Here is a 13571-nt window from a genome sequence, read left to right as displayed (position 1 = left end):
CTGAAGCGCATAGCGCATTCAATCGTATATCTTCTGTTGCAACACTCACTACCGAGTTCCAAACTGCCTCTGGAAGCAATGTCAGCACAATAACTGTTCGTCAGGAGCTTCATGAAATGGGTTTCCATGGCCGAGCAGCTGCACACAAGCCTAAAATCACTGTGTGCAATGCCAAGCGTCGGCTGGAGTGGTGTAAAGCTTGCCGCCGTTGGACTCTGGAGCAGTAATGCGTTCTCTGGAGTGATGAATCACGCTTCGCCATCTGGCAGCCTGACGGACAAATCTGGGTTTGGCAGATGCCTTGGGAACACTACCTGCCCCAATGCATAGTGCCAACTATAACGATTGGTGGAGGAATAATGGTTCGGGCTAGGCCCCTTAGTTCCAGTGAAGGGAGATCTTAATGCTACAGCATACAATTCTATACGATTTTGTGCGTCCATCTTTGTGGCATTAGTTTGGGGAAGGCCCTTTCCGGTTTCAGCATGACAATGCCCCTGTGCACAAAGCGAGGTCCATACAGAAATGTTGATCAGTGTGGAAGAACTTGACTGCACAGATCCCTGACCTCAACCCCATCTAACTCCTTTGGGATGATTTGGAATGCTGACTGCGAGCCAGGCCTTAATGCTCTTGTGGCTGAATGGAAGCAAGTCCCCGCTGCAATGTTCCAGCATCAAGGGGAAAGCCTTCCCATAAGAGTAGAGGCTGTTATAGCAGCAAAGGGGGGAAGTTCGATGAGGTGTCCACATACATTTGGTCATCTAGTGTTGCTTGACTATATGGCTAGTGGGATTTCAGACTGAACAGAAACGGATGGTGACCAGAACGGGTACAGATCATTTGTATGCAACCTACCCAATTTAATTTGAGATCAGACTGCTATTCACCTCCCAGTCAATTATCAACACCATGATGACAACTACACCTTGTCCCCTTTTCAGTTCTCTCCAGCTGACCAAGGAAATGGTGATGGAGAAGCCAAGTGCCCAGCTCGTCGGGCGGGAGTTTGTCCGACAGTACTACACACTACTCAACCAGGCACCTGACTACCTGCACAGGTAAAGCCAATACAGTACTACACACTACTCAACCAGGCACCTGACTACCTGCACAGGTAAATACAGTACTACACACTACTCAACCAGGCACCTGACTACCTGTACAGGTAAAGCCAATACATTACTACACACTACTTAACCAGGCACCTGACTACCTGCACAGGTAAAGCCAATACAGTACTACACACTACTCAACCAGACACCTGACTACCTGCACAGGTAAAGCCAATACAGTACTACACACTACTCAACCAGACACCTGACTACCTGCACAGGTAAAGCCAATACAGTACTACACACTACTTAACCAGGCACCTGACTACCTGTACAGGTAAAGCCAATACAGTACTACACACTACTCAACCAGCCACCTGACTACCTGCACAGGTAAAGCCAATACAGTACTACACACTACTCAACCAGCCACCTGACTACCTGCACAGGTAAAGCCAATACAGTACTACGTACTACTCAACCAGACACCTGACTACCTGCACAGGTAAAGCCAATACAGTACTACACACTACTCAACCAGGCACCTGACTACCTGCACAGGTAAAGCCAATACAGTACTAGAGAATTCGTCCTACACCAGTATCTATTCCATGATCTGCTTTCATATAGTAGTGGGTTATCTATGCCTCTAATACAAGAAATAACAGATTTTTCAACTTGTTTTAGGTTTTATGGGAAGAACTCTTCCTATGTACACGGAGGTCTGGACAACAATGGCAAACCAGTTGAAGCGGTCTACGGACAGTCGGTGCGTGCTGCAAAACAATTTCCCTAAATTATGTATACTTAATGAAACCTTAGTGACGCAGTAATATAGGTTTAATTTGTCAAATATCCAATGTGACACATCCACTCATGATTTTATGACGTTGCTCTATCATTGTTATTAAAGATGGCTAATGTATTGTCAGTTAGGCATTCTGATACAAGGCTAACCCTTAAGTTTGAGATTCTCATCAAGGTCTTTTATTTATGTGAAAAGGAGATCCATAAAAAGGTGTTGGCGCTGAACTTTCGTGACTGCCACACCAAGATCAGACACGTGGATGCCCATGCGACCTTGAACGAGGGCGTGGTGGTGCAAGTGATGGGGGAGCTGTCCAACGACATGCAGCCCATGCGCAAATTCATGCAGACATTCGTGCTGGCCCCTGAGGTAGGGTCCTTCAACTGTATAGATGAACATTTGTCCTTGAAACATTTTCATTATTGTGTTAGTGTGGTCCAGTTCAGCTATCGGGGTTAATTTTGTTTTAAAATTCAGTGACGTTGGTGTTTCAGGGCACTGTAGCAAACAAGTTCTACGTTCACAACGATGTATTCCGTTACCAAGACGAAGTGTTTGGGGATTCTGACTCAGAACCCCCTGAAGGTGAGCTTGTTAAAGATTAGGAAGCTGCTTTACAGTTGGCTGGTTGTTTCATATGTCATTTACTTCTCATGACTAATGCATCATGGTTAGAAGTGTTGCTCTTATTGAACTCCATCGCAGTGCTTTTTTTTTTTACTCATACATTACCTTGCATATGGGTCAACACTAGTGAATAATACGCCTCTGCTAAATGACAAATGGAATGGGTATTTGATTCTGCCCCAAAACGTCTGTAAATGGGACTCATTTTGACGTTTCAGAGTCTGACGAGGATGTGGAGGAGATGGAGGAGAGGGTACCATCACCAGAGGTGACCCAGGAAGAGGCTGCGGGCTTCTACGAACAGACACCATGGTAAGGGAACTCATCCATCTTCTCTTAATATCATCTTAGTTTTGACTAGATCAGCAATCCTCAATGTTAAGTCTGTATTACTGGCGCATGAGTGGTGGCAAACATGTCCTTCATAATAGTGACGGTATGTTAGTGAGAGTGTCGGATATGGGGGTGTAACGCATTAGGACCTCTACCAACGGTGCTCAGCCACATTTGGATTATTGTAATTAATCCTAACAGAATAGAAATGACCCTTTTGTAATCACGTAGAACAGCGTTCTCATACCAACACTGACAGGGGTTATTGGAAAGCAAAAACATAGCCTGTCATGTCTTCCTCCCTGCTATTAAGAAAAATGATATCAATTTATATGCTTAGAACAGGTCTCCTACACGGTAATAAAACACAATTCCCACTAATATTTGTGTATTGTTGCTAATTACCTGTCCTATGGACCATTTGCATGAACATTTTAAATAAATGAAACGGCTGTTTTCAAATATAATCTCAATCTAGCCCTTTCTCATTTAATTTAGCCTAGCCATTTTAACATTTTTTAAATTGTTATTGGACTATTTGTGCACAATTTGAGAAATACGATTTTTTGTATTTATGAGACATTTCTCAGATCTTATTTCAGCTCATGAAACATGGGACCAAGACTTTACATGTTTCAACTATATTAGTTCTGTGTGAGTGAATACTTGAGCTAGCTCTCAGTATGTGGACACCTTCAAATTAGTGGATTCGGCCATTTCAGCCACACCAGTTGTTGACCCGTGTATAAAATCGAGCACACAGCCATGCAATCTCCATACACAAACATTGGCAGTAGAATGGCCTTACTGAGGAGCTCAGTGAGTTTCAATGTGGCACTGTCATAGGATGCTACATTCCCAACAATTCAGTTTGTAAAATTTCTGCCCCGGTTAGCTGTAAGTGCTGTTATTGTGACGTGGAAAGGTCTAGGAGCAACAACGACTCAGTTGCTAATTGGTAGTCCACACAAGCTCTCAGAATGCGACCGACATCTATCCTCGGTTGCAATACTCACTACCGAGTTCCAAACTGCCTCTGGAAGCCACGTCAGCACAATAACTGTTTGTCGGAAGCTTAATGAAATGGGTTTCCATGGCCGAGCGGCCGCACACAAGCCCAAGATCACGATGGGAAATGCTAAGCGTCTGCAGTCCAATGGACAAATCTGGTTTTGGCGGATACCAGGAGAATGCTACCTGCCTGACTGCATGGTACCAACTAAAGTTTGGTGGAGGAATGGTCAGAGGATGTTTTTTATAGTTTTGGAGAGGCCCCTTAGTTCCAGTGAAGGGAAATCTTACCCGTATGACAGTCTAAACAATTCTATGCTTCCAATTTGTGGCAACAGTTTTGGGAAGGCCATTTCCTCTGTTTAGTCAAGATCGGTGTGTAAGAACTTGACTGGTCTGCACAGAGCCCTGACCTCAACTCCATCGAACATCTTGGATGAATTGGAACGCCTGCTGCGAGCCAGGCTTAATCACCCAACCTCTGTGTCCGACCTCACTAATGATCTTGTGGCTAAATGGAAGCAAGTCCCCGCAGGAATGTTCCAACATCTAGTCGAAAGCCTTCCCTGAAGAGAGGAGGCTGTTAATAATAGCAGCAAAGGGAGACCAACTCCATATTAATGCACATGATTTTGGAATAAGATGTTTGAGCAGGTGTCCACGTGTGTAGATAGAGAACCACCATTTTGGCTTAATGTGGTAATATGCATCATAACGCTGAAGAAGGCACTAATACTGAAATGTTGGTTTACCAAATAAGTGCAACATGACTTTTCTAGCCTACAGTTTAGTCTCCGTTAGTCGGCACCTCTTAACTGTTTTTCACCAGAGTTTTTGTTAGTAACATGGAAGGTAGCATGCTGCAATGCATATTCTCCTTGTTCCTAATCTCAAATTAGAATGTTATTTTCTTTATGAGAAGTCTATGGCCAGAATATGCTCCAGGTTATTATTAGATCTGTGTCTGGGCTATTTCAGCACCGAGCCAGAGGGGCTAGTGGAGGAGGAGGTGGCTGTAACCCCAGAGCCTGAACCTGAACCTGAGGCGGAGCCAGATCCAGACGTGGTGGATGGAAAACCGGTCCTGGAGCCAGAGACCCAGCAGCAACAACACCACACTACAGAGGAGCAGGCAGAGAAGTGTCCTGTCTCCTCACCCCTGCCCTCTGCCACTGCTGACCCTGCCCCTGCACCCGCTGCTGAAGATAACCGGGTAGGGCTCAACCCTCATTTTGGCTACGGTATGGTCATGTCAACGTGGTGGTCAGGTTTCCATGTGTGACCTGGCTGTCTAATCGTCTCTGGATGCTGTGTTTTTAGCTGGTTATCCTCTGTCAATGCTGAGGTCACTAGGCAATCCCATGTGTGACCTGTCTACACCTATTCTGTTTTGGTTTAAGTACCATTTTGGTTGCATGACAATCAGCTTTGATAGTTGTTTGTTTACAAAATTAGCAATTGCTGAGGAATTCCTTTTCCTTTTGCCTCTTGATGATGTTCATTAGTTTTACCTTGCTTCTAGTGGTTTCCCTGTACAGCTAGCTACCAGACCTTGTTCAGCTTAATATAATAGCGTCTGTTTGGTCTCTCCTCCAGCCTTTCTCCTGGGCATCTGTCACCAGTAAGAACCTTCCCCCTAGCGGCGCTGTCCCCGTCTCTGGCATCCCCCCCCACGTCGTCAAAGTCCCCTCGGCAACGGTACGTTAACTTTGTTACTTTTATCAATGTAAAAATCATCTATTAAATACCAGGAGAAGAAACAACCACATGTACTACATTGATTACTAAGAGGGCTAAAATCTCCTATTACGTATCTAGGATGTATCCTTCCAGTTGAAGAACAACTATTAGGTATAAGAAACACATTTGTTGACTTCTTAATGAAGGTTCCTCTTAAAAGGGCAATGAACACATTCAATCAACTGGTTATGTAGCTTGAAGTCTTGTCTTGGTCTTCTAGTCTGGTTTGTCGTTTTGTCTTGGTGCTTTATAGCCCAGGGTGGAGGTGAAAACCGAAGCCGTAGCACAGAGAACACAACCGAGAGGAGACCCGAGACCACGGGAACCAAGGCCCGGCCCCCCACCAGTCAGAGGACCCCGACCAGGAGGTACCGTCCACCAGACAGCTGGGTCATGTTTAGGATGTAGAAAACATTTTGAAATTAAGTGAAACTGGGCGGTACTACCTGACGTCATCCAATAAGAACGGATTTAAAAATAAATCTGTTTTGAAAATGTTTTGCTACAGTGTGCTGTCTACATTGAATGTAATCCGATCTGTGTTGGTCTGGTTTGTTTGAGGAAGCATCAGACATGTGGATAGAGTTGCATGTCTGTTACTACAGTGATCGCTCATGCCTCTTGTCTGCAGTGCGGGAAGGAGAGCAGGGAGAGTCGTCAGAGGTTCGCCGTGTGGTGAGGTATCCAGACGCTCACCAGCTCTTCGTAGGAAACGTCCCCCATGATGTGGACAAGGCAGAGCTCAAGGACTTTTTCCAACGTATGTCACATTTTTATTTAAACGGTCTGTAAAAAAGTGTTAATGAATGGATTTGTATGGCTTCAACTGACTGCTGGGGTGTCGAAGTGCCAGATTTAGATGGCCGGTCTTCATTAATCACCCCCAATGACCTGTAAAAAGGGTTTGAAATAATTGATTAAAATCATTGTTCTGTAATGTTAAATGATCTGTGTCCCTGCCACAGAATATGATACATGTTTTGCAGCTAGTGAAGTAATGAATTGAAATGGTTGATTTGTAATTTTTCTATGACCTGGTTCCTCCTACAGAGTATGGTTCTGTGCTTGAGCTACGGATCAACAGCGGAGGGAAGCTTCCCAACTTTGGCTTCGTGGTGTTTGACGATTTTGAACCTGTACAGAAAATCCTAAGCAACCGGGTAAGAATTATTTTCAATATGTTTTCATTACCAAGTCCCATGCTGATTTGATGAATTTAACTCCACTTTGTTAAGCCTTGGATTCACTCTGATCTTTAGTTGTTTTTGATCATATGAATGTACTGACAGTCCTTTCCTCTGTAGCCCATTAAGTTCAGAGGAGACATCCGACTGAACGTGGAGGAAAAAAAGACGCGCTCTGCCCGGGAAGGGGACCGGCGAGACATCCGCCCCAGAGGTCCAGGTGGCCCCGGAGGGCCCCGAGAGAGGATAGGAGGGCCCAGAGGCCCCCCCACCAGGGGTGGCATGACACAGAAACCCAGCTTTGGCTCTGGACGAGGTACTGGACCCAGTGAAGGAGGTCGCTACATGGGACCTCGTCAGTGAACGTCACACTGTTGGTCTAATGTACCATGCCAGCTACAACTGCTGATGTCAGTCGCCCCGACTCGAGTATTGTACAAAGATGGCTTCTCCATCCATCCCTCCCTCCCTCCCGTTCTCTTTTTGTTTTCTACCCTGGGATTCTGGAATGTGATCCATCTCTCCTTTCTCCCGACGTTGACATGATCTGGGCATTTCTCCTCGTCTTTTACGTCCCGAACTTGAATTTGTGGAAAGAAAGTAAAGAGTCTAAACTAACTAGTTGAATTGGAACAGCCCAGTTTGGTTTTAGCGTTCTCTCCCTGTTTCTTAAAGGAACGTGTAAGTACTGCCTGGGCAGTCCTGTGTATCGCTACCACTGTCTTTTCAGGTCAAATGCAAGTATGGTTTTATTTTAAATTGCCAAATTGAATCATGGTTGTGAATGGTTATTATCGAGCATGTAACAAGTCCTGTCTGCCTTTTCACTGATGCACTTCATCATGACAATACCAATCAGCTGATGAGAGAACTGAATAAACATTATTTACTGTTTTAAACCTGACTTTTGTATTGTTTACATTGTGCTGCTTTGTATGGACTTGTTTCCTGGACACAGATTAAGGAGGTTTTTGGTAGATTGTCCATTTGAGTTTTTAACTTAAGTGCAGGTATAGCCTTAATCTGTGTCTGGGAAACTGCCCCTATATACACTGCAAGAATATAAATGCCACGATTTCAAATAAATATTCAGTTACATGTAAGGAAATCAATCAATTGAAATAAATTCATTTGTACCTAATCTATGGATTTGACATGACTGAAGACGCCACTCCTCTCCAATGGCTGTTCAGTTGATGGATAATGTCAGGACATGCGGTTGTACAAGTCTATACAGGGAATCCAAAACATGCTCAACGGGTGACTAATCTGAGTGTGCAGGCCAAAAAAGCACTGGGACATTTTCAGCTTTTAGGAATTGTGTACAGGTCCTTGCGACATGGGTGAGTTATATTGTAATATGAGGTGATGGTGGCAGATGACAATGGGTATCTGTTTTTAAAATGCAAGTGTGTTGTCCATAGTTTATGCCTACCCATACCATAACCCCACCATGGAGAACTCTCAATGTTGACATCAGTAAACTGCTCTCCCACATGATGCCATACACAATCTGCCCAGTACAGTTGAAACCAGACTTAATCTGCGAAGAGCACAATTCTCCACTGTGGCCATTGAACAGTTCAAGAGCCTGGTGAGGACGATGAGCTTCCCTGAGACGTTTTCTGACAGTTTGAAAGAACTATTTGGTTGTGCAAACCCAGTTTCATCAGCTGTCCGGGTGGCTGGTCTCAGATGATCCCGCAGGGGAAGAAGCCGGATGTGGAGGTCATGAGCTGGTGTGGTTACATGTAGTCTGTGGTTTTGAGGACGGTTGGATGTTCTACCAAATTCTCTAAAACGGAGGTGGCTTATGGTAGAGACTGACATTTAATTATCTGGCAATGGTTCTGGTGACCATTCCTGCAGTCAGCATGCCAATTGCATGCTCTGTGGTATCGTGTTTTGTGATAAAACTACACATTTTAGTGGCCTTTGTGTCCCCAGCACAAGGTGAACCTGTGTAATGATCAAGCTGTTTAATCAGCTTCTTGATATGCTACACCTGTCAGGTGGATAGATTATCTTGGCAAAAGAGAAACGCTCACAAACAGGAACATAAACAAATTTTCCACAACCGTTTAGAAAAAAAATAACACGCTTTTTGTGCTTATGGAACATTTCTGGGATATGTTATTTCAGCTCGTGTTTAAATTTCATATTTTTAGTAAATTTCATATTTTTTTGAAAATTATTAGAAAAGAAAACCTGTCGGAGAGCCGCAGAAAAGGAGAGAACATCCCCCAAAAGGCAGAAGACCGGAAGCAGTGGCACTCTAGTAGAGGCCTTACAGAGCATTCGCAAAGTATTCAGACCCCTTCCCTTGTCCACATTTTATTATGTTACAGCCTTATTCTAAAATGGATGAAACTATCTTTCCCCTCATCAATCTACACACAAACTGTTTTTTAAGAAATGTTTGCAAATGTATTAAAAATGAAAAACAGAAATACCTTATTTACATAAGTATTCAGACCCTTTGCTATGAGACTCAGGTGCATCCTGTTTCCATTGATCATCCTTGAGATGTTTCTACAACTTGTAGTCCACCTGTGGTAAATTAAATTGATTGGACATGATTTGGAAAGGCACATCTGACAGTGCATGTCAGAGCAAAAACCAAGCCATGAGGTCGAAAGAATTGCCTGTCGACCTCTGAGACAAGATTGTGTCGAGGCACAGATCCGAGGAAGGGTACAATTTTTTTTTTCAGCATTGAAGGTCCCCAAGAACACAGTGGCCTCCATTTTTAAATTGAAGAAGTTTGGAACCACCAAGACTGTTCCTAGAGCTGGCCGCCTGGCCTAATTGAGTAATCTGGGGAGAAGGGCCTTGGTCAGAACCCGATGGTCACTTTGACAGAGTTCCTCTGTGGAGATGGTTGTCATTCTGGAAGGTTCTCTCATCTCTGCAGTACTCCAACAATCAGGCCTTTATGCAAGAATGGCCAGACGGAAGCCACTCAGAAAGCGGCACGACAGTGCGCTTGGAGTTTGCCAAAAGGCACCTAAAGGACTCAGATCATGAGAAACAAGATTCTCTGGTCTGATGAAACCAAGATTGAACTCTTTGGCCTGAATGCCAAGCGTCACGTCTGGAGGAAACCTGGCACCATCCCTACGGTGAAGCATGGTGGTGGTAGCATCATGCTGTGGGGAGGTTTTTCAGCGGAAGGGACTGGGAGACTAGTCAGGATCGAGGGAAAGATGAGATCCTTGAATTACCGATATGTAGATACTTGAATCAAAGCCTCAAAGACTTTTCCTCAATGTCAACGTGAGTGTCTTGCAAAACATTCCCAAATCCTACTGATATCAGGGGTCTTCATTAGGGCACACAATGCACACCAGTTTCCAATGGAAAACACATCAGTTTGTTATTGGACACGTCCAGCCTTCCTGTTACAGTCCGTTTTCTTCAGTTTGGTGCCTAATGAACACCTTGGGTGTATTCACTAGTCGGTACTACCTGAATTTAGGGTTTAAACAGGGTGGTACTACCTGCAGTTAGGGTTTAAACGGGGTGGTACTACCTGAATTTAGGGTTTAAACGGGGTGGTACTACCTGAATTTAGGGTTGAAACGGGGTGGTACTACCTGAATTTAGGCTTGAAACGGGGTGGTACTACCTGAATTTAGGGTTTAAAGGGGGTGGTACTACCTGAATTTAGGGTTTAAACAGGGCGTTACTACCTGAATTTAGGGTTTAAACAGGGTGGTACTACCTGAATTTAGGGTTTAAACAGAGTGTTATTACCAGGGCTGTGGTGGTCATGAAATTTTGTCAGCCTTTATTGTCATGCTAAGTCTCACGGTAATTTACATTAATGAACATAAACATGTTTAGCATCTCCAGACCCCCATGCATTCAAGCCGCATACGGTCTGCCGAGGCACACCTTTGGAACATCAATAGGACATTGACTATAATTGTAGGCTAACTCTGTACGCCGCCCTGCGCAACCAATGAACCAACAGCATCGCCTAGGCCTATACGTTCTCTCCCAGACTCATGGATAGTAAATATTGGGGCAAAGCATCAGGTAACCTGTCCACCCAGTATACATAGTAAGACAGTCCACACTTAAAAGGTGATTACTATCATTTGTTTAACATTGGAGTATGGGCTAGACCAGGGATGGGCTACTGTGATGGGGGTGGGGGCCCTAACAAATCAGAACTCATCATGAGTACCCACAACCCCCCCTGTTTTAAATATGTTTTAAAGTTCAGTTCCTGGAATTCTGAAAAAAAATTTGCCACAGGATGTTGAGAATATGTTTCCATTTTAAGGCAAGTTTCCTGCAATTTTACACATTTTTCTCCATGGGGCGTAGAGAAGATTTAGCCATTTCAACTGAGTTCCTAAAAAAATATACAGCACCAGTCAAATATTTGTACACACATACTCATTCAAGGGGTTTTCTTTATTGTTACTATTTTCTACATTGTATAATAATAGTGAAGACATCAAAACTATGAAATATCACATATGGAATAATGTAGTAACCCAAAAAAGTGTTAAACGAATCAAAATATATTTAAAAAATGTAATTCTTCAAAGTAGCCATCCTTTGCCTTAACAGCTTTGCACACTCTTGGCATTCTCTCAACCAGCGTCACCTGGAATGCTTTTCCAACAGTCTTGAAGGAGTTCCCACATATGCTGAGTATTTGTTGGCTGCTTTTCCTTCATTCTGTGGTACAACTCATCCCAAACCATCTGAATTGGGTTGAGGTCGGGTGATTGTGGAGGCCAGGTCATCTGATGCACCACCCCATCACTCTCCTACTTTGTCAAATAGCCCTTGCAAAACCTGGAGGTGTGTTGGGTAATTGTCCTGATGAAAAACAAATTATAGTCCCACTAAGTGTACCCCAGATGGGATAGTGTATCTCTGCAGAATGCTGTGGTAGCCATGTTGGTGCCTTGAATTCTACATAAATCACATACAGTGTCACCAGCAAAACACCCCCACACTGGAATTTTACTGAGGTCATGACTAACGGCTGACGGTTTGGCTGTAATATGGTCATTACAACAGCCCCTAGTCAAAGACTCATTCAAAGACTCAATCATGAACACTTACTGACAGTTGTGGCTGCTTTGCATGATGTATTGTTGTCTCTACCTTCTTGCCCTTTGTGCTGTTGTCTGTGCCCAATAATGTTTGTACCATGTTGTGTTGCTACCATGTTGTTCTCATGTTGTGTTACTCCCAAGTTGTACTGTCATGTGTTGCTGCCTTGCCATGTTGTTGTCTTAGGTGTCTTCTTTATGTAATGTTGTGGGGTCTCTCTTTATTTAATGTTGTGTGGTCTCTCTTTACGTAATGTTGTGTGGTCTCTCTTTATGTAATGTTGTGTGGTCTCTCTTTATGTAATGTTGTGTGGTCTCCTTTTATGTAATGTTGTGTGGTCTATCTTTATATAATGTTGTGTGGTCTCTCTATGTAATGTTGTGTGGTCTCTCTTTATGTAATGTTGTGTGGTCTCTCTTTATGTAATGTTGTGTGGTCTCTCTTTATGTAATGTTGTGTGGTCTCTCTTGTTGTGATGTATGTTTTGTTCTACATCTATATGTCATTTGTTTTTTATTTTTGTGTTTTTAATCCGAGGCCCCACAGGAGGTATTTAGCCTTTTGGTCGGCCGTCATTGTAAATAAGAATTTGTTCTTAACTGACTTGACTAGTTAAATAAAGGTTAAATAAATTAAATTAAATTAAAGTTACTACCGGAATTTAGGATTAGGGTTGCTATAGTGTGGTCTAATGAACACACCCCAGCAAATGGTACTGTAGATTTCCTCATGAACAAGGACATGGTCTTCAAGCAGTTTGCCAGAGACTGTGTTCATTAGTATTCATGATGTGGAGGAGGATGCAACGTAACCTCTCAGGGTGTATCGGCCGTATCATATTTGTTATCCCCACCCTGTGACCCACATGGGCTGAGAAGGTGCTGGTACAGCTGGCAACAACCCTTTGAGCATACGACCCTCCAGCTGGACAAACCCCTCCCAAATGGCACCCTATTCCCTACATAGTGCACTACTTTGTTTTACCAGAGCCCACCCAATTCCCTACACAGTGAAATCCTACTCCCTGCATTGTGAATCCCTACTCCCTGCATGGTGAAACCCTATTCCCTACATTGTGAATCCCTACATAGTGAAACCCTATTCCCTACATAGTGAAACCCTATCCCCTACACAGTGAAATCCTATTCCCTACATAGTGAAACCCTATTCCCTACATAGTGAAACCCTATTCCCTACATAGTGAAACCCTATCCCCTACATAGTGAAACCCTATCCCCTACATAGTGAAACCCTACTCCCTGCATTGTGAATCCCTATTCCCTACATAGTGAAACCCTACCCCCTACATAGTGAAACCCTATTCCCTACATAGTGAAACCCTATTCCCTACATAGTGAAACCCTACCCCCTACATAGTGAAACCCTATCCCCTACATAGTGAAACCCTATTCCCTACATAGTGAAACCCTATTCCCTACATAGTGCACTACTTTTAGAACAGAGTTCCATTAGGGATACAACCACAGTTTCACCCAGAGAGAGAGAAGAGGCCTATAGCCTGAGGAGCCCTGGAATGAACACACACACCCAGAGAGAAGGGCCTATAGCCTGAGGAGCCCTGGAATGAACACACACACACACACACCCAGAGAGAAGGGCCTATAGCCTGAGGAGCCCTGGAATGAACACACACACACACACACACCCAGAGAGAGGGGCCTATAGCCTGAGGAGCCCTGGAATGAACACACACACACACACAAACACACACAC

The 13571-nt window shown here is 43.9% G+C and overlaps 1 protein-coding gene across 2 annotated transcripts in view; it reads left to right on the top strand.

Annotated features, from left to right (window-relative positions):
• The window catches only part of LOC139390744 (ras GTPase-activating protein-binding protein 1-like), a 10618-nt gene extending 1410 nt beyond the window's left edge, over positions 1 to 9208 (top strand). The window contains exons 2-12 of one of the 2 annotated variants that reach the window (XM_071138084.1): positions 945 to 1061; positions 1743 to 1824; positions 2059 to 2232; positions 2358 to 2448; positions 2709 to 2802; positions 4813 to 5047; positions 5431 to 5532; positions 5828 to 5942; positions 6206 to 6334; positions 6625 to 6734; positions 6879 to 9208. In XM_071138084.1, coding sequence (XP_070994185.1) covers positions 967 to 1061; positions 1743 to 1824; positions 2059 to 2232; positions 2358 to 2448; positions 2709 to 2802; positions 4813 to 5047; positions 5431 to 5532; positions 5828 to 5942; positions 6206 to 6334; positions 6625 to 6734; positions 6879 to 7121 — 1470 coding nt within the window. In that variant the 5' untranslated portion in view covers positions 945 to 966 and the 3' untranslated portion in view covers positions 7122 to 9208. Of the gene's footprint in view, positions 1 to 944; positions 1062 to 1578; positions 1617 to 1742; positions 1825 to 2058; positions 2233 to 2357; positions 2449 to 2708; positions 2803 to 4812; positions 5048 to 5430; positions 5533 to 5827; positions 5943 to 6205; positions 6335 to 6624; positions 6735 to 6878 lie in introns of those variants that run through there. The other variant, XM_071138085.1, reaches the window with a different exon arrangement.
• Positions 9209 to 13571: the final 4363 nt, after the last annotated feature.

This window comes from Oncorhynchus clarkii, chromosome 31, assembly GCF_045791955.1.
Source record: "Oncorhynchus clarkii lewisi isolate Uvic-CL-2024 chromosome 31, UVic_Ocla_1.0, whole genome shotgun sequence".
Lineage (NCBI taxonomy): Eukaryota > Metazoa > Chordata > Actinopteri > Salmoniformes > Salmonidae > Oncorhynchus > Oncorhynchus clarkii.
The sequence above is the reverse complement of the archived record's forward strand: the minus strand, read 5'-3'. Positions and strand labels throughout refer to the sequence as shown.